The sequence below is a fragment of the Saccopteryx leptura genome, chromosome 10, assembly GCF_036850995.1.
Source record: "Saccopteryx leptura isolate mSacLep1 chromosome 10, mSacLep1_pri_phased_curated, whole genome shotgun sequence".
Classification (NCBI taxonomy): domain Eukaryota; kingdom Metazoa; phylum Chordata; class Mammalia; order Chiroptera; family Emballonuridae; genus Saccopteryx; species Saccopteryx leptura.
In genome coordinates this window covers 3,018,430-3,042,894 of record NC_089512.1, presented here as the reverse complement: position 1 = coordinate 3,042,894, position 24,465 = coordinate 3,018,430, and the positions used below count along the sequence as shown (strand labels likewise).

General features: G+C 54.5%; 1 protein-coding gene across 5 annotated transcripts in view; it reads right to left on the bottom strand.

Annotated features, from left to right (window-relative positions):
- LOC136382110 (contactin-4) overlaps positions 1 to 24,465 on the bottom strand; it is an 813,951-nt gene that overhangs the window by 314,694 nt on the left and 474,792 nt on the right. For all 5 annotated transcript variants that reach the window (XM_066351018.1, XM_066351022.1, XM_066351020.1 and 2 more), the window contains 2 exons: positions 16,143 to 16,269; positions 7,631 to 7,806 (listed from right to left, as the gene is read on the bottom strand). In XM_066351018.1, the coding sequence (XP_066207115.1) occupies positions 7,631 to 7,806; positions 16,143 to 16,269 (303 nt within the window). The remainder of the gene's footprint in view (positions 1 to 7,630; positions 7,807 to 16,142; positions 16,270 to 24,465) is intronic.

Here is a 24,465-nt window from a genome sequence, read left to right as displayed (position 1 = left end):
AAAAACAGAATTTTATCAGCCACGCAAACCTATGGTTTGAACATCCATTCCCATCAGGAAAGTGTAGGTTTAGGTGTTCGGGGAGGAGGGAGAGGGTCGTGCCTGTCCTATGCTATTACGTGGGCCTCTGTCCAGGCTTAGGGGGGCTAACTCTGCCCCCTGCCCCCTGGGTGAAAGGTTCCTTCTTTCTCTAACCCTCACACTCTTCACCTGTAAAATGAATACCAGCACTTCCCTGGGTTGTGTAAGCAGCACGATGCTTCCCACGTGCTAATGTCTGACACAGAGAATTAACATCACACCAGAAAGGGTGATGCATGGCTACCTTCTTTAAAACCCTCAAGGTGCGCCAGGCAATGATGTAGGCGGGTTTATTATTATTATCAATGTATCGGATCCTCACACACACACACAAGGAAGCGGAGGTATTCACCCCACGTGACGGATGAAGACACGGAGGCAGAGAGAAGGACCTCGTCCAAGTCACGGGGGGTCCAGGCGTGTGCTCTCTGCCACTATCCTGAGCTCTTAGTAAATGCTGCTGCTCTTACTCTTTCTCTACGAAGACGGGAAAGGGAGGGGCAGCCAGGGGCAGAGAGGAGAGAGAAAGGGGAGCAGAGACACCATTCCCACACGACTTCTTCGCGCCAGGAACGGCCCCGGGGTTTGGCATCTGATCTGTAATTCGGTTTCCCTACCACCCGGATGGGGGGGCATGGCCGCCCCCAGGGCCGACGGAGAGGCCCAGCTTGAGAGAACCCCACCCCGCACCCCCGTGGGACCCATGGTGAAACGGGGCAAAGGGCCACCTCTCCCGTTGGAAACGCAGGCGAGACAACCGCTCAGTTCCTCAGGCCCACGTCCTCATGTTCTCCTTAGATACTGATGGGAGATCTTGTGAGTGTGTGAGTATGCACTGCCGTTTACTTAGAAACACCCAGGTCAGGTCTTCCTGCCCCAGAGACGCCCCGCCCAGTTGAGGACGAGGGACGGGGCACAGGACCGCGGTGGTGATGAAGGGGCTCCCGCAGACGGACGGACGGACGGGGATGCTGGTGGGGACGGGGGCGGCCGGCAGGGGGCAGAGGCCACAGCAGGCCCCTCTGTGCGGACACTGCCTCTGGAAGAGAGGCCACAGCAGGCCCCTCTGTGCGGACACTGCCTGTGGAAGAGAGGCCACAGCAGGTCCTTCTGTGCGGACACTGCCTGTGGAAGAGAGGCCACAGCAGGTCCTTCTGTGCGGACACTGCCTCTGGAAGAGAGGCCACAGCAGGTCCTTCTGTGCGGACACTGCCTGTGGAAGAGAGGCCACAGCAGGCCCCTCTGTGCGGACACTGCCTCTGGAAGAGAGACCACAGCAGGCCCTTCTGTGTGGACACTGCCTCTGGAAGAGAGGTCACAGCAGGCCCTTCTGTGCGGACACTGCCTCTGGAAGCACCCCCGCCGCTAAGCTGTGGAATTAATGACCAGCAGCTCCCTGTCCTCCTGGTCCCGTTGCTTACGTAAGAATCAAAGGGCTGTACCCCTGGGGTACACGGGGCGGGGTGTGTGTGTGTGTGTGTGTGTGTGTGTGTGACAGCCAGGGCGGGGTGTGTGTGTGTGTGTGTGTGTGACAGCCAGGGCGGGGTGTGTGTGTGTGTGTGTGTGTGTGTGTGAGGGACAGCCAGCCCTGACTCCTGTGCTGAAGCCCTGGGCGCTCTCAGGCCAAGCTTTCCGGAGCCCATGAGCCTGGAGCCCATGTGGGGAGCCATCCACCCGTGAACTTCCTTTGGTATCAGGCTAAGGCCTCCTGCAGCGACAGACACACTCCATTATCTGGGACCCGGGAGGCAGCTGGCCTCCCCACGCCCTCCAGGGGGAGACGTCTGCACCCACCTCCAAGCACCACCCCCCTCCCAGGACCGTGGCAAGGTCCCTGACCGCTGCGCTTCAACGCGGGCCCCAAACATGGCCGGAGGATGACCGCCACATCCGAATCTTATTACGTCTTCATTTATTCAACAACTACCGATTCTTGCAAGTTTATGAAGGGCCAGGCGCTGCGTCAACTCTGGCAAATTCATTAATCAAGTGCTCTAGCCCCGGGTGACACAGCAGTAGATGGGGGGGTATTGGTGGCCTGCTCTTAGAAACAGGCTGAGTGACAGGCAGAGAAGTGACCGCTGACGGCTTTCATCTGCAGAGGGACCGGGAAATGAAATGTGCTCCAAATGAATATGACAATAATGTCTGCTCATGCAGATGCCCACAGCGCATCAAGAGTGACTTACATCATGCTATGATGGTTTAATCTGGAAAGGATTTCTGGCACAAAGACTTTGAATGAAAAAACACTGGCGGGGGAGGGGTAGGCTCTCCACCCAAAGGCACCATCACCGTGAAGAGAATTTTTTGCTAATACGAATTCATATATTTTTTTTTCCCAAAGGTTATAAAATACAAGAGATCGCCAAGTTCTGCCTACAACAAGCAGCATGGAAACTATTTAATAATAATAAATAAAAAAAAAAGAACCCATAAGAATGAACATGTCTCAGACAGACAAGACTGTCCGGTGGATACAATTATATACAAAGCAATTGAAATGCGCGATTGGGAAACTGTGACCTGTTAGGTACAGAAGAAGGGACGTCCTGCCTCTAGATAAGGGGGGGGCCGGAAGCAGAGGCCAGCCTGGCGGCCGTGAACTTGGGCCTGAGGCTGGTTGTCCGCGACGGTTACGCGCGGACAGTACCAGGGACAAAAATCACGGCGGTTACCGCCAACCTCCCACCGCGTTTTTTACAGAGAGACGGGTCGAGAAACCTGTGAGGTCTGCTTCCGCCATAAAATCACAGGGTCACAATGCAGAAATGTCCTCGGGCGCAGAGCGCAGCTCCGTACGTGTGTGTGTGGTCAGAGGCGTGACGGTGAAAATGCTCGGGGCGAGGGTCGGGGCTCAGGGTCATTCAGAAGGTGTCAGCTTCTCGCATCACTTCACGTCACAAAGGAAAAGTGTGTTGTTATGTTTTTTTTTTCCCAACCACTGAAAACTGACTTTCAAATTCAGGCATCGCTGTTGGTTTTCTTTTTAATAGCAAAAGGATAGGGAAAAAAAAGTCTAAAAATACTCAGCCATAAGAAATGATGACATCGAATCATTTACAATAACATGGATGGACCTTGATCACATTATAGGGGTGAAATAAGTAAATCAGAAAAAACTAAGAACTATATGATTCCATACATAGATGGGACATAAAAATGAGACTCGGAGACGTGGACAAGAATGTGATGGTAACCGGCGGGGGTGGGGGTGGGGGAGGAGAAAGGTGAGGGAAAGGGTGTGGGGAGGGGAGGGGCACAAAGACAACCAGATTGAAGGTGACGGAAGACAATTTGACTTTGGGTGAGGGGTATGCAACATAATCAAATGTCAAAATAGTCGGGAGATGTTTTCTCTGAACATATGTACCCTGATTTATCAATGTCACTCCATTAAAATTAATATATTAAAAAACAAACAAACTGGAGAGAGTCAATCAAGAGGTTAAATCCAGGACAGTGATCAGAATAGAAAGCGTGTGGGGTTTTGCACAACTGCATCGTCCCCAGACTAACTTTACTGGGTAGGCAATTCATTAAGGGATTCCTTCACTCACACATGTCAAGTGTCCTAGGCTCTGGTGACATGCGGACGGGCAGGGAACTCTCAGGTCTTAGAACACAAACTCTCACGGGAGTCAAGTCCTGAGAAAGAAGTAAGAAGCATAGAATCACTCCAGGTTGTATGAAGCACGAATGAGTTGAACAGAGGGTGCTGCTCTGCAGACAGACGTGGAGACTGGGGGAAGTCGTGTGCAGCGGAGCGGGGGATAGCAGCAACTGCCTCTTCGTAAACGCGGTCGATAGGAAAACGCTTTCCAAGGTCCAACCTAAACTGGAAAGTCAGGGTCACAGATGGGAGCCCGGTGACGGATCAGGACAAAAGCATCTCAGCCCTGACCAGGCGGTGACGCAGTGGATAGAGCATCGGACTGGGATGCGGAGGACCCAGGTTCAAGACCCTGATGTTCCTGGCTTGAGCACGAGGTTGCTGGCTTGAGCGTGGGATCATAGACATGACCCCATGGTCACTGGCTTGAGCCCAAAGGTTGCTGGCTTAAAGCCCAAGGTCACTGGCTTGAGTAAAGGGGTCACTTGCTCTGCTGTAGCCCCACCCCCCATCAAGGCACATATAAGAAAGCAATCAACAAACAACCAAGGTGCCACAATGAATAATTGATGCTTTCCATCTCTCTCCCTTCCTGTCTGTCTGTCCCTCTCTCTGTCTCTCTTCCTCTGTCTGTCACCAGAAAAAGAAAAAAATCTCAGGCAGAAGCAAGCCACCTGTCAAGACCCAGATGCAGAAGATGTCTTGTCTTCTCTGAGGAATTAGAATGAGACCCTGGTAATGAACCTGAGATTTATTCTAAGTGCAGTCGAAGGCATGAAAAAGCAGGCACGCGGAGTCCTATCTCACTGACAGGTTTGGGAAGCTGACTCAGGCTGTGGCGTGATGAATGGGCGGGGAACACCGAGCGGAGACGCACTGGGACCCGGTCGGGGAGGGTGAGGCAGACGCAGGGCGATCTGACCTCCGTGAGGCACATGCCGCAGATGCTCCTGGCTTTAAGCGCAAGAAGGAGAAAAGGGGGTTCGACTGTAGCATGTCCGGGTCCGTCTGTAGCTAACATAATAAGCGCCTGCAGACGGTATTGACTGCAAAGTTCAATTTCACCTTAGGGGACACTCCTGACAGGCAGGCTGCCCCGTCCTGGTCAACATAGTGTATCAATGATCCGACTGGACACATGCTTATCAAATTTTCCGCTGACACTGAAGGAAGATAATCAATACATCAGATACAAAAAAAAAGAGAGAGAGAGAGAGAGAGATTGAACACCATTTCCACTTGGCTGGAACAAAAGGTCACTATTCAGAAGGTGAACTCATCTGGGGTAAATAGAATACTCTGAATTTAGGGTAATATCACGATTGGGTAGGCTCAAGGATTAAGAGGCATGATGAAAAATCAATCCGCGGATTTTACAGAACGGTATGTTCGAAATAAGGTTGGCCTGTGAGACCGGCCCTTTAAGAAAAGCGTCAGTCATGGTTGGCTGTTGGCTGCCTTTGCTGAAACCGAAGTCCCCATCCTGGGGACACTCCGGTCCCCACGGTCCTCTGCACGGTCAAAGCGCACACATGGAACCGCGTGCATTTCCGTGTGGTCACGGGGACCAGCTCCGAGCGTGCTGTGCGGAAGAGGAGGGTGAATTAAGTAGCCGGGAGAGAAAAGAATGACGGGAGGAGGAGCCGTGATCGTGTTTTCACGGATTTAAGAGCCGGACCAGAACCGTCCAAGAGGCCCCAGGAGTGCACATGGCGATCGCGCACACATTCAGCTCAGTTTTAGGGCGGGAGGTGGGCTTTGTTTTGTGTTCCGGAACAACCAGAGCCATCGGTGACCGGCCCGGATGCTTTGTGATGACCGGCTGAGCGGTCTTGTTTTGGGGATTTTTCAAGCTGAATGGTTATCGGCCCAGGGTTCTGGGCGGGGGGGGGGGGTGGGGAGAGACGGGACGGCCACATTGCAGCAAGGGGGGGTGCTGGACCCTGGTCCTCAGGCCGGCTCACCCACAAAGTGAGGGGGACACGTTCACTGCAGCTGAACAATTGTATTTAAATGACTGTCCTTGAGTAGGAGAGTCTTTCAGATAATTTGGGAGCAGAGACGCCCGGACTTTTACACAAGGATCGTCTTCAGCTTGGGCGATTTGCTTTTTAAATGTCGTAAGTTACAAAAACAGAGAGTTGGTAATGTTATATACATCTCTTGGTTGTATTGATAGTGTTACGTGTTTTTTGTTTTTAATTTTATTTCTTTTAGCGAGAGACAGGAAGGGAGAGAGATGAGAAGCTTCAACTCATGGTTACGGCACCTTAGTTGTTCCCTGACTGCTTTCTCCTATGGGCCTTGATTGGGGGGCTTCAGCTGAGCCAGCGAACCCTTGCTTAAGCCAACGACCTTGGACTCAAGCCAATGACCTTGGGCTTTCAGCCAGCGACCTTTGGGCTCAAGACAGTGACCGTGGGGTCACGTCTGTGATCCCACCCTCAAGCCGGAGACCCCACATTCAGGCTGGTGAGCCCGCGCTCAAGACGGATGAGTCTGCACTCCCGGGTTTCAAACTGGGATCCTCAGCACCCCCCAGGTCGACGCTCTATCCACTGTGCCTCCACCTGGTCAGGCGAGTGTGGTGGTCTTGAAAAACTTCCTACACCATGAAATTCAAAAGTCAAAGAATTACAAGAGTAACTGCATACAGACATCACCCCTACTCTTCTGTGTCGATGATTCCACGATTATTTTTCCCAGATGCACCCAACAAAGTTCATCTGTCATTCCTAACATGTGATGACAGCAGTGGGACTTGTGTTAAAAACCAGCAGGAATAAACCCGCGGGCTCTCGCGTGGACGGACATACATCCTCCCGTAACTCCACACGCCGCACAGCATCTGGAAGACAGCCCCCAACAGACGGATCCCGGAACCCTCCGGATGCCCAGGACTTAGATCATTCACGTCTCAGCTGTAATACAAATGCTGCCAAGTAGCGGTTAATAGATTAAACGCTGGATATTAGAGACTTTTGATGGCGAGTTCCCGGGGAGGATTTTGTTAATGAGAATATTCTACGCTGTTGCCGCTAAGGGATTTTGTCATTATCAAACCTTTGACATGAAGGCACTGCTCTGTGAGGAAGGATTTTGCACAAGGAAATGTTATAATCGTATGCAAATACATAAACCCTCGGAAATGTAGCCGGCCACTAACCAACCCTCCACTGGCCTCTGTGCCCACTGTGTGCCCACTGCTCTTCCCTACCGTCCTCACTTGCCACCTGCTACGTCCACACTCCGCTTTCTGAGACGTCCTCGTGAACTATTATTAGCTGGGGGGTCTGAAGAGACGGCACCTTGTTTTATAAGTGCTCTGGGCTAGACATGTAAAAGGTACCATACAAAGGGTAACTTTAATTGTTTTAACTTTCTATTATCGTAGTTCTTTCTTTTTAAAATTTTTCCTAGTTTTTATAATAAGAAAAAAAAAATTAGAGATTTATAGAATTAATAAACTACCAAGGTTTTTTTTTTGTTTGTTTGTTTGTTTTTTTTTTTACCCCTAGTTGACCTTTATGGCTAAACACTTCTCATATACAGCATGAAGTTAATGGCTACTCACTCGCTTATTTATACATACTCTTTAGAGTGTGAGTGTGTAATCTTTGTGTATGTAAATTTATGTGTGTGCATTGAACAGCGTGTGAAGTTATGTGTACAGACCACTGCATCATCAAACTACCGTATAAAAACAACCTCGATCGTCATAAAAGCAGAGTGCAACTGTCTTCTCAAGCAGGTTTACAATGTATCCCACAAACAAGATTATTTCCGAAACACGAAGAAAAGGGTAAAGGCAATCATATAACAAATTAAAATGTGTGCTGGGTGGAAAGACACTGTTTTTGAAGGCTTATTGACACTTTGTTGCAAACATGCAAAAAAAAAAAGTAACATTTGCAGCATGATACAATTACTACTTACAAGCAAACTGAAGCTTTGCTTCTCGGCTAACCACTGTGCCAAAGGAGTTTGTTGCCACGCACTGGTACGTTCCAGCATCCTGGGTTTTATTGGGGTTATTGATCAACAAGCTGCCTTCAACAACACTGTAGCGGAAATCCATACCTATGTCAACATCTGTTCCGTTTAGCTTCCACCTACAATAAAAAACGCCAGGAGATAAAGCCTTGTAATATTAATCGATATTTCTGCATCGTCCAAAATATATACAGAAGTAGAAATAGCATGCAAAATCATCATGTCCTTTTATTATTATTATTATTTTACCACAGTAGAAAATGAAATTAGACATGCTCCACCCAGCCATAGTGACAACTTAAATGCCTCTAGAGAGAGCCTGTCCTTTATAGTAAACAATGGTATTAAAATGTTAACACTTTTTTTTTTTAACTACCTATGATGCGATAGACACTTCACGGTGGTTTTTTGTTTTGTTTTGTTTTTGTTTTTAATTTTCCCATAGCACCTTGTACAACTGTCTCCCCATAGATAGAGCACCTCGATTTACAGTCTCTTTTCTGGTTTGCAGTTATCCTTGAAGCAGGTCTCCACAGACTACAGAACGCACTGCAGATTTCCATTAGATTGCTGAGCAGGGGAAGAAATTGCTGCAGTGTCTCTTTGATTTGGTTCCTTAACGTGACTGACGTGGTCGACCGCGATAGCCCAGGGACTTGCCGAGCTGTCTTAGGGACCCCACGGTCCCTCCCCAGGGGCGGCAGTGCAGCTGTGCTCAGCTGCTGCCCTGCCAACGTCCCCCCGCCAGTCAGCTCGGGAACCGCTGATCGCGCCAGCAGGTGACCCAGGCGACGATGAGAGCTTTGTCCTTCTCAGTGGCGTGTTCTCTTGGATGGTCCGTGTGTCTGACTATTGTGTTTGGCTCAAGAAACTCCTTCCAGTGGGACTCAGCCGTGGAAACAGCAGGAGAGCTTATTGTAACCTGTCAGTCATCTGGATACTAAGAAACTTTTGAGCTGATACAATTCAATAACTAACTTCTGATTGGTTTCCTCCTCCCTCTCAAATCCTACACGGAATATGCAACCTGGTAACAAGAAGGGCGTAGTTGGAGCTTCTGCTACATCGACAGTGTCCCAGTAGCACTCCCACAGGGCGACCAGAAGGTGCCACCCAGCAGTCAGCGAGTGGGAGACATTCCCACTCTGGGGTCCTTGGCCAGAGTGCAGACACGGATGTACATGAGGACAGTCACTTTCAAGATTTTTGGATATCTGGCATCAACACAAGCAGAAGTTTAAAGGAGTCTCCCTTTCTGTTACGATCTCACACACTTCAAGGTCACCTTAAAGGTCACCCCTTCCAAAAAAAGAATAGTCTCCCTTCCCTATTCCTTGTCCAAATCAATCAACCTCCCCCCCCCTCCCCAATCTCCCACAGAATCCTCCTCCTTTCCGCTGGAGGCCCAGCCGCCTGTCCACCTGCACAGGAGACGGTCTGCCTGGCTAGCTTCCGCATCTGCCCGTCAGCCACCGAGAACGCTGTGGCGCTGGACTCGGTGTGTTCCCTGCCTCGCTGGGTGCTCCTGCTCTGATCACGCCCCAGGTAGGAAGCACGGTGTCCAGAGCAGCACAGCCGTGCGCGTGTGTGCGGTCACGTCCATGTCTTTGAAATGTCAGATGTTAGAAGCCGGAGGGGGTAGAGCGGCCGGTGCCCAGGGCACGCAGCGGGACCCCGCCCTCTCCGTGCCCACGTGCAAGAAGCTGGGCTTTAGACGCTGGCATCGGTCTCGGGCTTGGGGGTATAATTCTCCCCGTGTTCTGACACCGGCAGGAAATGCAATACGCAATAAACAGAGAACAGCCGGATGATATTCTCCCAGCTCTCCGCGCCCATGAATCTCCGGAGCTGACTGCTGCCTGCCTGCCTTCGACAATTTTTTTTTTTTTGAGTCAACTGATCACGTCTCAGCCATAACTCTCACTTCAAATGATAGTTGAGCAATTTAATATGACAAATCTAAGAACTCCAAGAGGAAATTGGAAACTAATGTGATCTGCAAGCCGAGTGCGGGATTCGGGAGCGGAGAGGCCGTGCAAGCCTTTTTAAAGGAGCGTGGCTTTGGGGATAATGAGAGCACCTCTGGGGGTCTGCCCACGCCTGTCCCCTCGATCACAGCGCCCTGCCACGGAGTCCCTTCGTCTCCCCGGGGGCCTGCCTCTACATCCGGAGAGCGGAGGGAAGGGGGACTTAGAGAAGCGGTGCCGGCACTGGGACGGACGCCGGGCAGGGAGATCCTTGGGACCTGGCCGGGGAGCCATCTGGGGGAGTCCTTGCTGAGAAACCCTCTTTGTCCTCCGTTTCAACTCCGCAGGGAAGCGGGGCAGGAGCTCTCTGACGTGGAGGCTGTGACTACTGTCTGCCCGCTAAGTGGAGCGCACACCGCACAGCAGTGGTGCTCCAGCCAAGCATGGGCCCCCGCTTCTGTCTGGAAAGGGACGCGGAGGGCTTGCCAAGAGGGACGTCACCCGTCCCAAGGGGACCGTCTTCCCACAAGGGAAGTTGCCACGAGTCAACATGTCTTCACGTTTCCTGGGTCTGAGCCCACCTTTGCCAAGTCGAGGGGCCGGGGCCAATTGAGGGCGGGCTGCGCGGAGGGCAGGGCAGAGGGGGGGCAGAGGGGGGGCAGAGGGGGCGCGGAGGGCAGAGGGGGGGCAGAGGGGGCACAGAGGGCAGGGCAGAGGGGGGGCAGAGGGGGCACGGAGGGCAGGGCAGAGGGGGGGCAGAGGGGGGGCAGAGGGGGCACAGAGGGCAGGGCAGAGGGGGGCAGAGGGGGGCAGAGGGGGCGTGGAGGGCAGGGCAGAGGGGGCAGAGGGGGGGCAGAGGGGGGCAGAGGGGGCGTGGAGGGCAGGGCAGAGGGGGGCAGAGGGGGGGCAGAGGGGGGCAGAGGGGGGCAGAGGGGGCGTGGAGGGCAGGGCAGAGGGGGCAGAGGGGGGGCAGAGGGGGGCAGAGGGGGGCAGAGGGGGCGTGGAGGGCAGGGCAGAGGGGGGCAGAGGGGGGGCAGAGGGGGGCAGAGGGGGGCAGAGGGGGGCAGAGGGGGCGTGGAGGGCAGGGCAGAGGGGGGCAGAGGGGGGCAGAGGGGGGCAGAGGGGGGGCAGAGGGGGCACAGAGGGCAGGGCAGAGGGGGCGTCCCAGGCCCCCCCCACGCTGGGCTTGCCCCCCCTGGGGCTTCTCCTGCTGTGTCTGCCCCTGCACCTCAGCCTGCACAGGGACACACTTTCAGCTGCCAGGGCTGTTTGAGAACCCCTGGTCTCTCCACGCTCCCCACCCTGCTCCGTCCTTTCACCGGAGGGAGGGAGGGTTCTTAGCTCCAGGGACCAGTGGGCTGTCACCTGACAGAGAAACTGCAAAGGTTCGGAGGGAAACGGGGTGCAGGCCCCCAGGGCCGGTGCCTCTGACGGGAGGTCTCCTCCTCAGCAGTCTTCCGGCAATCCTCAGAAACATAACCGCTTTCTGTTCTCCGACTGGTTTTAAATAACACAGCACGCCCCCTGACTCTTGAAACACGGTGTCACAAAAGTCATGTTAATTAAAGGTCACAGGAGTTTAGGGAGAAACACGGCAGCAGCTCCACAAGCTCTGCTGCGAACACGTGTCTCCATTGACGGCTGACACGTGAACTCACACTGGGCTCCGCGCTGGACACGTGAACTCACACTGGGCTCCGCGCTGGACACGTGAACTCACACTGGGCTTCGGGCTGGACACGTGAACTCACACTGGGCTTCGGGCTGGACACGTGAACTCACACTGGGCTCCGCGCTGGACACGTGAACTCACACTGGGCTTCGGGCTGGACACGTGAACTCACACTGGGCTTCGGGCTGGACACGTGAACTCACACTGGGCTCCGCGCTGGACACGTGAACTCACACTGGGCTCCGCGCTGGACACGTGAACTCACACTGGGCTCCGCGCTGACACGTGAACTCACACTGGGCTCCGCGCTGACATGTGAACTCACACTGGGCTCCGCGCTGACGCGTGAACTCACACTGGACACGTGAACTCACACTGGGCTCCGCGCTGGACACGTGAACTCACACTGGACACGTGAACTCACACTGGGCTCCGCGCTGGACACGTGAACTCACACTGGACACGTGAACTCACACTGGGCTCCGCGCTGGACACGTGAACTCACACTGGGCTCTGTGCTGACACGTGAACTCACACTGGGCTCTGTGCTGACACGTGAACTCACACTGGGCTCTGCACTGGACACCGGCCGTGGAGCTGGTCGTGCGTGCGTGGAAGAAGCCGTGGAGCCTCTCGCGTTTATTATTATTGTTGTTGTTGTTTTTGCAGTATCAAGCATTCTACAGTGTTTGACTGAGCCCTGAAGTCATCCTGTCATGGGGGAGATCCTCGCTCGGGCCGTCTGCCCAGAATGGTGCTGGGTTCACCCCTCCCGTCCTAAGGGGACTGTGGACAGAGGCCTTTCGCTCTCAAAGTGTCCTGGTTGGCAGAACGATGTATACATCACCCTAACGGCACAGCCCCGTAGGGAGCTGCTGGGTTGTTGTTGTTCTTGTTTCTGGTTCCTCCTTTCTGGGGTAAACTTTCTTTCCTCATACAAGTGACACAAGATCACGCTGGCCGTCCGGATCTGATTAGATAGCTCCCTTCCCGCGAGGCTTTCGTGGAAGTGGCATTTTCCTCCAGGATGGCCTAGAACTTGGGCACCCTGGACATTCCCGGGGTAGCCCTCAATCAGACACACCTCCAGACAGGCTTCCCCCCTCCCCCCAATACATCACGCAAGCCTCACGTGGTCCTGGGACCCTGCAGCTGCTTCCCGTGGTGGCTCACCCCCCTTTCCTGCACGACCCACTCTCCCGAACCCTGATCTTCTCCCCACTTCACGGCCAAGCTGCCCAGGTCATTCCTGAGCCAAGTCCCTGCATCCTGGAAGTCACAGTCTGAAAACACAGGGTAGGCAGGCTGGTGAAGGACGGTGTGTTTGATGAGTGACTGAATGTGCCAGGAGATGAAAATGTAAAATAATTCCCACTGTGCTCACGCCCCACCCTTTAACGTGTGTGTGTGTGTGTGTGTGTGTGTGTGTGTATGTGTGTGTTTTGCCCTCTGGCCCCTTGAACCCTACGGAGCTCAGTGTGACCCCCACTTGTGTGAGCCCCCCTCCCGGCCTCCTCCTCCCTTCAGCTGTGGTGTGTGTTCCATGACCTTCTGCTTGGGCAGACTATTATCCACTGATTCTTAGCTTGAGGTTCCTAATCATTAAATTTACACAGAGGCCTGCCAAGATGCAGAAGATATTTGTAAGTCACAAGACGATAAAGATTGGCGTCTAAGAAAAGAGAGAGCGTGACTTGCGTGCTTTTTTTTTCTTTCTTAATTTTAATGGGGTGACATTGATAAATCAGGGTACACATGGTCAGAGAAAACATCTTCAGATTATCTTGACATTTGATTATGTTGCATACCCCTCACCCAAAGTCAAATTGTCTTCCGTCACCTTCTATCTGGTTTTCTTTGTGCCCTTCCCCTCCCCCCACCCCCTCCCTCTCCTTCCTCCCCTCCCATTTCCCCCCCCCCCCCATCCTGGTCACCACCACACTCTTGTCCATGTCTCTGAGTCTCATTTTTATGCCCCACCTATGTATGGAATCATATAGTTCTTAGTTTTTTTTTTTCTGATTTACTTATTTCAATCCGTATAATGTTATCAAGGTCCATCCATGTTGTTGTAAATGACCCAATGTCATCATTTCTTATGGCTGAGTAGTATTCCATAGGAAGTCTTCTATTTCCATTTTTTGGTTGGAATCCCTCCCCTCTGGATGGTGAGTTACAACGTGATTTTGGGTTTTTTATTCCCCTGATGGTCGTGAGGACGTTTGTCAAGAGGCCTCCGCATCCCGTGACGACTGCTCCACGGGACCCGCTTCCGAGCTCTGTGACCATGGAGTCGTCGAGTCTGCGTTCTCCTGTGGTGACTCGCTCTGTCCCTCAAGGGGACGTTCCTGTGAGCCGTCCTGTGGCCCCTGGGACGGGCCCGTTTCCGCCACTGCCTCGGGCCACCTGGTACGGACGTGCAGTCTCTGTCTGTCCACATTGCTCGTTTCCAGTGACCTCAGTCTTCTCGGTGTCTGCTGGACTGGGACGTCTGAAGGAGCGTGTGGTCTTTTCCGTCTTACCCTGGATATTCCCATCACCGATGGCCCTGGTCGTATTTGTACACATTTAAGGGGATATTTCATGCCCCTTGTCTGAGACGTACTTCATCAAGTCTTCTAGTCATGCTCTATACTGGGCTATTTTTTTTTAACGTAAGATTTGTGGGGATTCTTTCAACTCCTTGGATATTAATCCTTTGCCAACAGTAGGATTAAATATATATATATTTCTCCCCATTGAAAGCTTGCGATTCTACTCATCACAGTAAATCCCGTCAAACAGAAGTTCTTAATTAATGAAGTGAGATGTTTTCTGTTGTGTTTGAGATCTCTTTTCTTCCTTCCATAGTGATAAATACGTAGGTCTGTTTTCTTTTAAAGGTGTTGTTAGATTTCTCGGTCTTTTCATCTCTTGGACTTGACCTTTGAGAAGCAGGGGTCCAACTGAATTTCATGTTTGTTTTTTTAACCATGTGGACAATCCATTGTGCAGTGTATCTTCTTCCATCTTATTTATATTACTTGAAATTATTTTTATCTTTGCAAGACAGTATCATTTTTATTATTCTTATCATTGAGTGCAGTTAATTTTTATGTGAAAACAGTCCCCTTGACCACTTGCGTTACTTACTATTTTTTATCTTGTACCTGGGGTCATTTTTTATTCTGGTTAAAGTCTAGTTTTGTTTTTGGTTTCTTTTTTTTCCTTTTTTTTACAGAGATAGAGAGAAAGTCAGAGAGAGGGATAGATAGGGCAGGCAAACAGGAATGGAGAGAGATGAGAAGCATCAATCATCAGTTTTTTATTGCGACACCTCAGTTGTTCATTGGTTGCTTTCTCATATGTGCCTTGACTGCGGGGCTTCAGCAGACCAAGTAACCCCTTGCTCGAGCCAGTGACCTTGGGTCCAAGCTGGTGAGCTTTTGCTCAAACCAGATGAGCCTGCACTCAAGGTGGCAACCTCGGGGTCTCGAACCTGGGTCCTCGGCATCCCAGTCCGACACTCTATCTACTGCGCCACCGCCTGGTCAGGCAGTTTTGTTTTGTTTTTATAATTCTCTTTAGGGAGAGTCTGTGGAGTCCAACTGTAGCGTCTGATTAAAAAATGTATTTATTTTGTTCTCCTTTTAAAACGTATTTCTGATATAAAGAAACCTGACTGTCCATTTCTCTCTGCACATTGAAGATGCTGTTTTCTGTCTTGCTTTTCTGTTGCTCCTGCCCAGTCAGCGGCTGGTGTCCCCGCCGTCTCTGTGACGGTTATCTGTGTGACAGCCTTGGCTATTGTTATGATCACGTCTTTGACTTGGAGCTCTACTGCTTTGCGATGATGATTCGAAGTTATGCTTTATCTTTACTTGTGCTACCTGAGAAATTTTAATTTACTTCCTATAGCCGGACGTGTTGTTAGTTTAGGAACCTTCTTCGCCTTCTCTTTAAACGCTCCCTCTTCCCCGTTCTCCGTTGCCTTTCCTGGCAGAATGCCGACTACATACGTGTAAACCTTTTCTCTTAATGTCTCTCTCTCTTTGCTCTGCCTCTCTCACACAAGTATTTTGCTTTCTGTCCCTCTCCGTTGCCCCTGGATGGTTTCTTCAGACATATCTGCCGGGTCACTCTCCCTCCTCTCGGCTGTGTGTCCTCGGCCACTAACCCCTCAGCACTCAGACAAGTCTAAAGGCAGGACACTGTTTTTCCTCGTCTGTCCCTTTGGCAGGGAAGGGAAGCACACTGACCTCTTGTCACCTCTACAGCCCGGGGGACCCCGGTCTATTCCAGGAGCCACGTCCACGTTAGACTCTCTTCTGGGTTGAGTGGAGGTCGAGTGGCGCCTTCGCCCTGCGACCCCAGTGCTCCCCTCCCCGTGAAGCTGCCGAGTCCAATGTGCCATTCACCCTGCTCATCAGGGTGCCAACCACCTTCTAGCGCCCAGCTCCCATCCCTGGGCCCCAAGCCCACTCACAGAGTGACATCTGAGTCTCCCTCACTTTCCTGCCAGTTACTGATGCATTTCAATAAGTTTTATTTTTTTACTTTTTTTTTTTTTTTAACTCAGTGGTAAGAAACACTAAGGCTGTCTCAGCGAGAGGGTCAACCCGGACGCTGCATCATCCCCAGGGCCGCCCGAAACGGCAGGTGGGCACTCGGCTCCCCACGAGCATGGGTGTCTCTCGCACCCGGCGGGCGGGGCCGTGATGCGCCCGCCCGCCCGTGTGTAACCGCCAGCTCCCCGCGCAACCGTACCCCGTGTGTGCTGGTCGGGTTACTAACAGGCGCCCCACGCACGGAGACACACGCGTGCGGATCAGCACACCTGATGTGGGGCTTGGGGTTCCCTCGAACCTGACAGCTGAGCTTCACTGTCTTCTCCTCGGAGCCCAGAGGGAACATGACGGGACTCGGCTCCTGAACAAACACGGGCCCGTGCGGCGTGCGGTCGTCTGAAACGAGAAGGGAGAGAGTTCGGGGGGTGAGGGACGTCATCACCTGCACGGGAACAAGAGCAACGGAAAACCGCAAACAACGTAAAAAAAAAAAAGATAGACAGACCCCTCACCCCCAAAGAAATGGGGCCCAGACCTGATTCAGTTTCAGACTCGGGCTGAAATTTCCCGTCGGAGACCAACGTGGCGTGGAATGTCGTGATGACGCCACGGAGAGACCGATGCTCCCGCTTAGCCGAGGAACTGCTCCCGGACCCCCCGGCAGCGAGCGAACCAGGACGGGCCCATCGATGCCCCAGCACCGAGGACCAGCGCGCTCTGTCCTGAGGACCTCTGCCTGCGTCTCTCCTACACTGGGCCACGCAGGTACGTAAAGAACAGCCCGGGGTCAGTCTGTCTGCTTCCCCCGCCCGTTACCGACCCACACACGGGGGTGCTGGTGGCACGGCGCTGGAGCCCTGTGACTCGGCGCAACAATTCAGAGACACCCAAGCCGGTGGGTCACTAGGCCACCGACGTGTGACTACAGAGCCCTGTCCGAGTCCCTGAGTGCGTTCTCTCACAGAAGAGAAACAGGCTGCCTGGAACCTTGTTTCGCCCCCAGGGAACAGCAGCGGCGTCTGGAACAACCCGCCCACCACCCTGAGGTCGCGGCGTGGGGATGCACGTGTTTCTAGAGGAACCCACAATGCGCACCCTCAAAATGCACCCGCCACCTTCCCCCACGGAAGTGATCTGCATTCAGATCCAGTCCTCCTCCTCCTCCTCCTTCTTCTTTTTTTTTTTTTTTTTTTTTTTTTTTTTCATTTTTCTGAAGCTGGAAACAGGGAGAGACAGTCAGACAGACTCCCGCATGCGCCCGACCGGGATCCACCCGGCACGCCCACCAGGGGGCGACGCTCTGCCCACCAGGGGGCGATGCTCTGCCCATCCTGGGCGTCGCCATGTTGCGACCAGAGCCACTCTAGCGCCTGAGGCAGAGGCCACAGAGCCATCCCCAGCGCCCGGGCCATCCTTTGCTCCAATGGAGCCTTGGCTGCGGGAGGGGAAGAGAGAGACAGAGAGGAAAGTGCGGCAGAGGGGTGGAGAAGCAAATGGGCGCTTCTCCTATGTGCCCTGGCCGGGAATCGAACCCGGGTCCTCCGCACGCTAGGCCGACGCTCTACCGCTGAGCCAACCGGCCAGGGCCTTCTTCTTTTTTAGAAGGCTTTTCTACACCTTCACTTTCCTCCTCCAATCACACGCGTCTTAAAACATGTGCCCCCGTGGGCACTCACCTTGTCCTACCAAGTACATCTGCACCTCGTTCCCCTTTCTCTGGACGCTGCGCTGCGTGGGAGCACAGCCGTGTCCTGCCTGTCCCCCTGTCCTGTGCTACCGAGGACAGCAAGCAGCTCAGGCACAGAAGATGGTCAACGGGGACTTGTTCCCCCCGAGAGGACATATTATCACTTCTTCATGTGTTCAATCAGCTGCCGTGCGCACTGCCTGATGGGTTTTGAGATGGAAGGGCCAGTGACTGTGAGGGTAAGTCATATTGACCGTCACCCGGAGCGGACAATCCGTTTTCCTCTTAAACGTGATTACCGTGAAGGGCATGAACGGCGGTGGCGGTCCCGGACACCTCCGTCCCCAGCCTTCTGTTGCGAGGTGGTGGGAAGAGCCGGCGCTCGTTCAGGTGAGTTGGGACCGGGGGGGGGGGGGGGGAGGCAGGAGGCCGAGCTGGGATCGCAGTGAAGTGGAGGAAGGTGGTTGCTCTTAAGGCTTTTAACCCAGGCTTTAAAAACAAAAACAAAAACAAAAACAAAAACAAAAACAAAAAAAATCCACATGTTGTGATTGGGACAGAAGACAAAAATAAGGAGACAAGATGACCAAATAGAATTCTACTTCATCCCAGAGGAGCAGGGACAGCCAGCGACCGTGTTGTGAGGACAAGGATAGGGATTCCGTAAAACCACGAACTGAGTGAGATTCGATGCCTGGGGCCAAGTCCTAACCCCACGAGCTGTGGAGACGCGCCTTGTCGTTGCCCTGTGCCTCGTTGGTCTCGTCTCTTAGAATGGTAAGATCACAGCGGCTCCACACGAGGTCAGCGTGGGCAAGAAGCTCTGAGCATCTTCCCGTAAACGCACACCTTTCACCCTCGTGAACGTCGCAAAGGTGTTGCGAACGACATCGTCACCGCAGTCCTCACGCCACACACAAAGTCTCACGGTCAAGAGGGATGTAACCAGAGAGAACAGGAGCTCCCTCAAAACACCAGAGGGGAGCGTGACATAAAGAGACAACAACAAGTACCTTCATTTCTTTCTCAGGCTAATGATGTGACTGACGGCACGGCAGGTGTTTGAAAATCCAGATAGTTACAATCCCAGGTTTTCCACAGTTACACAGCTATTTTTCAAACGCTTTTTTAGATCCTGGGTCAGGGGTTAAGCTCAACTCAACGGGGAAGAAGTCTGTGAGTTTCTGACACATCCCGTGAGACAAACCAGGGTTAGTCCCCGAGATCCCACACCCAGCAGGAGTTTGGGGGATTTTTCGCTGAGAGAGAGAGAGGGCGATCTCTATTGTGGTCCCAATTCCAAAATTATGTGTGTATATAGGAGATCAATCATCTCAATTCATCGCTGTCCTTTGATTTGAATTTCGCACAGAAATAAACAGTCTATTTACAAGCAATTCCAAATAAGAATACAACATAATAACGATTATTACCCACTTGCAGCTGAGAGGCCAGGGCCTGACATCTGTGCCCGTTCTCAGTGTATCAGGGGCTGTATTTAAATAACAAAGAGGATACTTTTATCCCCCAGTGTACTTTGTAACAAGAATTGATACTAACTGATGCTTTGCATTGGCTATAAATAACACTTTCCATCCAAAGTTTGTCTTTGCTCCGGGCTACCGGAGCTCATTGCCTGGAAATGCTCGTTAGCATAACGAGAACAGAGGTCCAGCGCCCAGGCCAGGGTGCCCACAGCGTCCAGGCAGGCGCTGGGTCGTGGCACAAAGATGAGGGGGAGGGGGGGGGCTTTAGAAAGCTGAGCTACCTTCCCAGGTGTAGAGACCAGATAGCCTAAAACAGGAATACCCTTACACTAGGGTTACCGATATTTTTTGAGAAAAATAAGAGTTGAAAGGTTTTCAACTTTATTTCTGGGTGAAAGAGGGACATTCTTGGAAGAAACGTGATGGGGGGGGGGGCAGCCGTAAGCTGATTCTATCTTCCAAACACACGAGAAAGACTTTGCGTGCGCCAAAGCCCACACGATCACGTTGCCCTTCCCTTTATCACGGTTAAGTTGTCCCCTGTAACCCGAGGACGGGCCACGATGTTCAGCCTCGGCGGGTAAAGGAGTATCTTAGAAAATAAGAGAGGACGCGGGTTTACAATAAGCCAGCATGTCTCAGCGGTAGACCAGACCACCCACGTTGTAATTGTGTCATGCTTGTTTTTATATTTAACCCCAGTCCCCGACTGACTACACCCGAAAACCTGGGGTCCAGGGGATCTGTCCCTCTGCCTCGCTGTCCGGTGACTCCTGTGTACACTGAACCCTGAGGTCTGCGGACCCTGACCCTCCTGTCCCCAGCTCTTGATTCCGTAGGAGCAGGACATCAAACAACCCCGCTTCAGACCCACGCCTAGACTTCCTCTGTTGGGCCAGGTCTAATCGGCCTTGCCTGGTGACACCCAGAGCAGCAAGTGTGACTCGAGTTCAGGCTCTGACTGTGGAGAACTAACCAGCCAGGAACCCAGGGGACACGACAGGCCCGCACGGAGACGCGGGGTGGACTTGGGAAGGTCGGGTGGACGTGGGACTAAACTGTCCAGCACTTAGCACGCTCACAGGAGAACTCCCTCAGCTACCCGAGAACCCCAGGGGCGGCCCTGACCTCACGGGGAGGGGGCGCCTTCCGTGGGACCCACCGGTCCACGGCCCGCAGAGATACCACATCTGCACGGGATACACGCACATTCCTGCACGGCCCACCGAGATATCGCGTCTGCACGGGATACGCGCACATTCCCGCTGCGACCCCGAGACTCCCTTCTTGCTTAAGTGACAGGATGTGGGGCCAACGTTTTCACTTTTGGGTTCCGAAAGGGTGAAGGGTCACCCCCCACGCACGTCTGCCCTGGAGGGGTGCAGGGCGTGGGCTCACTCAGGGGAGTGGTGGGTCCCAGTTTTCCGTCCTTCTGGGAATTCTCGAAAGTGATGGTTAAGAGACAGGATGGTGGCCAGGCTGCCCACGGTGCAGACCCAATCTAGGGGGTTTCGCCACAGACTGGAGCCCTAGCGTGGGGGGCTCGGGGCCGACACTTGCACGTCACGGTCTCCGGGCCTCCCTGCTCCATGGCGACCCCCCACCTACCTGCCCATGGCCCCCCCGGCCCCCCCTGCCACATCACCACCATGCTCCCGGGACCGTGCACAGCAACTCCTGCGCTGGTTTCTGGGAAAACTCCTACCAGCGAAGGAGCAGACTCAGCCAGGGAGAGCCCCATCCACGCTGCAACACAGACTCAGCCATGGAGAGCCCCATCCACGCTGCAACACAGACTCAGCCAGGGAGAGCCCCATCCACGCTGCAACACAGACTCAGCCAGGGAGAGCCCCATCCACGCTGCAACATAGACTCAGCCAGGGAGAGCCCCCATCCACGCTGCAACACAGACTCAGCCAGGGAGAGCCCCCATCCACGCTGCAACACAGACTCAGCCAGGGAGAGCCCCATCCACGCTGCAACACAGACTCAGCCAGGGAGAGCCCCCATCCACGCTGCAACACAGACTCAGCCAGGGAGAGCCCCATCCACGCTGCAACACAGACTCAGCCAGGGAGAGCCCCATCCACGCTGCCACACAGACTCAGCCAGGGAGAGCCCCCATCCACGCTGCAACACAGACTCAGCCAGGGAGAGCCCCATCCACGCTGCAACACAGACTCAGACAGGGAGAGCCCCATCCACGCTGCAACACAGACTCAGCCAGGGAGAGCCCCCATCCACGCTGCAACACAGACTCAGCCAGGGAGAGCCCCCATCCACGCTGCAACACAGACTCGAGCCAGGGAGAGCCCCCATCCACGCTGCAACACAGACTCAGACAGGGAGAGCCCCATCCACGCTGCAACACAGACTCAGCCAGGGAGAGCCCCATCCACGCTGCAACACAGACTCGAGCCAGGGAGAGCCCCATCCACGCTGCAACACAGACTCAGCCACGGAGAGCCCCATCCACGCTGCAACACAGACTCAGCCAGGGAGAGCCCCCATCCACGCTGCAACACAGACTGAAGCCAGGGAGAGCCCCCATCCACGCTGCAACACAGACTGAAGCCAGGGAGAGCCCCATCCACGCTGCAACACAGACTGAAGCCAGGGAGAGCCCCATCCACGCTGCAACATAGACTCAGCCAGGGAGAGCCCCCATCCACGCTGCAACACAGACTCAGACAGGGAGAGCCCCATCCACGCTGCAACACAGACTCAGCCAGGGAGAGCCCCATCCACGCTGCAACACAGACAGAGACGCCTCTGAGTTTCCCAAAGAGGAGGCACTTTCTGACCAGAAAGGTCCTCAGGTGAGAGGGTCAGGCTGCTCCCCCTGAGCCTTCACCCCTTCGGTCCATCACACACAAGCGTCTAGCAAACGCTGCTCCTGACCAGTGAGTCTCAGACGCTTTTCTTCTTAAAATCTGTTCTTCTTGGGGGGGGGGGGCAGTAGAGACAAATCAATGTCTGTCGGTAGTTTCTTCCTGCACCCCCCCCCGCCTGAACCCCAGAAATAAAAGGCGGTATTGGGCTATTTCGGGATTAGCGAGACAGATGCCCAGAGCCACTGAACTTCAGATGAAAAGAGATGATTAAATCCCAAATGCATTTCCCAGGTGTCAGTCTACACACGCATCCAGCTCTGTGCTGGAAACAGATATGATTTTCACTTAAAATGAAAGAATCCTCTGAGAAACCATCAATAAACCGGCTTTCCACAGCTAGCTGTCTCTTATTTTCCCAGAAGCTTTGGGACGCCAGTGACCTCTCCTCCCCCATTGTGAATTAGTTCAGCCCACTTCTACACGTCGCCCACCCACCCTCCCGGGCCAGCGGGCTGCTGCGTGTGTAGGCTACGACCCCCAGAGGGGGCCCAGGGACGGGGCGGGAGGGCGGGCGGGCCCGAGCATTTCTGAGACTTAACGGAGAAAAACGAGAGGGACCCTCAGGCGCTGGACACTCACGGGAGCAAGGCAGAGCCCAGGGACCCAGGTCGCAGGGCAGGTGTGGAGCGATCTCCGGGTTCCTGGCCGAAGGCCAGCAAAAGCGGCCACGCAGGATGGTGGCCAGTGGGCGGGCAGGCGGCACTGGGGAGACGCCAGGGACGCTGAATGCCGCTCTTTGTGGGGGGGGGCACCTGTGAACGGTCCTCGGAGGCAGCGGAGACGGGGACGGACGGTGAAGGGACCGAGCCCGATCGGACAGCAGGTGGAATCTCAGCACCGGTGTGTCCCAGGGGGAGCTTTAGTGAAACACGTCACCATGTGCCGCAAACAGACGGTCCTCAAAGCGGGGTCCAGAAGCCCCCACCTCCTCCTCCGTGTGCCTCGGTGGGGCCGTCGGAGGGAGGGAAGGTGGCGGAGCCCCCGGTGGGGCCGTCGGAGGGAGGGAAGGTGGCGGAGCCCCCGGTGGGGCCGTCGGAGGGAGGGAAGGTGGCGGAGCCCCCGGTGGGGCCGTTGGAGGGAGGGAAGGTGGCGGAGCCCCCGGTGGGGCCGTCGGAGGGAGGGAAGGTGGTGGAGCCCCCGCCAGACCCGCCGCATGCTTATTATCCGCGCTCTGAGCCTCCGGTCATCACCGCGCTCCTCACGGCGTGCGGCCCGGCGCTGTCCGTTGAGTGGAGCGCAGACGCGGTTCGGCCCGGAGCCAGCTGAGGGGGCCCCTGGAGAAAGCCAGCCCCCCACCCCGTGTCTGGTTCTGGGGCCTGACCACTCCGCGGCGGCCACGTGGGACGGGGTCAACGGCCACACGTCGCCCCGTCGCTTCCAGCTCAACGTCCTTGTCTTCCGCTGCAAATACGGGTTTTCCACGTGTTACCAACTCGGTGACTCTTACCAGCCGGGAAAGGACAAAAATGCAACACGACGATGTCACCTGAGCCAACGAGAACTGCCAGACTCGATTCGGCCGGCGATGGCTGGGAGCCCCCGGGGGGGACGCAGGCGAGGGTGGTTTAGGGCCGGACCCCTGGGGGCAGGTACGAAGGGGCTGTCTCCACGGCCAAGAATCTAGGACCTTGCTGTACGTAGGGTCCATCCTCCTGTGTCAGCAGACGGTCTGCCTGATCGAACACCAGGTCTCAGGCAGAAACACTCACACGGCAACCGCCCAGATGTGGGAAGTCAGCGCTGGGACCTGTACATGGGGACACTGGGCCTGGACTGAAGCTCAGAACCCGGGCTTGGGGTTCGGATGTAAGTCACATCCAGGGTCATACCGGGAGCAGGTGGATGGTGGCATTCTGAGTGCACAGGGTGCCCTCACACACACCAGTGTGGCTCAGCTATGTCACGGCCCTTACTCTGTGTCTGTAGAGCCCTTGGACCAATCAGGACAGGGACTGAGCACATGTCAGGAGAGGGACTGAGCACGTGTCAGGGGAGGGACTGAGCACATGTCAGGAGAGGGACTGAGCACGCGTCAGGGGAGGGACTGAGCACGTGTCAGGAGAGGGACTGAGCACGTGTCAGGAGAGGGACTGAGCACGTGTCAGGAGAGGGACTGAGCACGTGTCAGGGGAGGGACTGAGCACGTGTCAGGGGAGGGACTGAGCACGTGTCAGGAGAGGGACTGAGCACGTGTCAGGAGAGGGACTGAGCACGTGTCAGGGGAGGGACTGAGCACGTGTCAGGGGAGGGACTGAGCACGTGTCAGGGGAGGGACTGAGCCTGTGTCAGGGGAGGGACTGAGCATGTGTCAGGAGAGGGACTGAGCACGTGGACTGAGCCCGCGTCAGGGGAGGGACTGAGCACGTGTCAGGGGAGGGACTGAGCACATGTCAGGGGAGGGACTGAGCCTGTGTCAGGGGAGGGACTGAGCATGTGTCAGGAGAGGGACTGAGCACGTGGACTGAGCCCGTGTCAGGGGAGGGACTGAGCCCGTGTCAGGGGAGGGACTGAGCCCGCGTCAGGA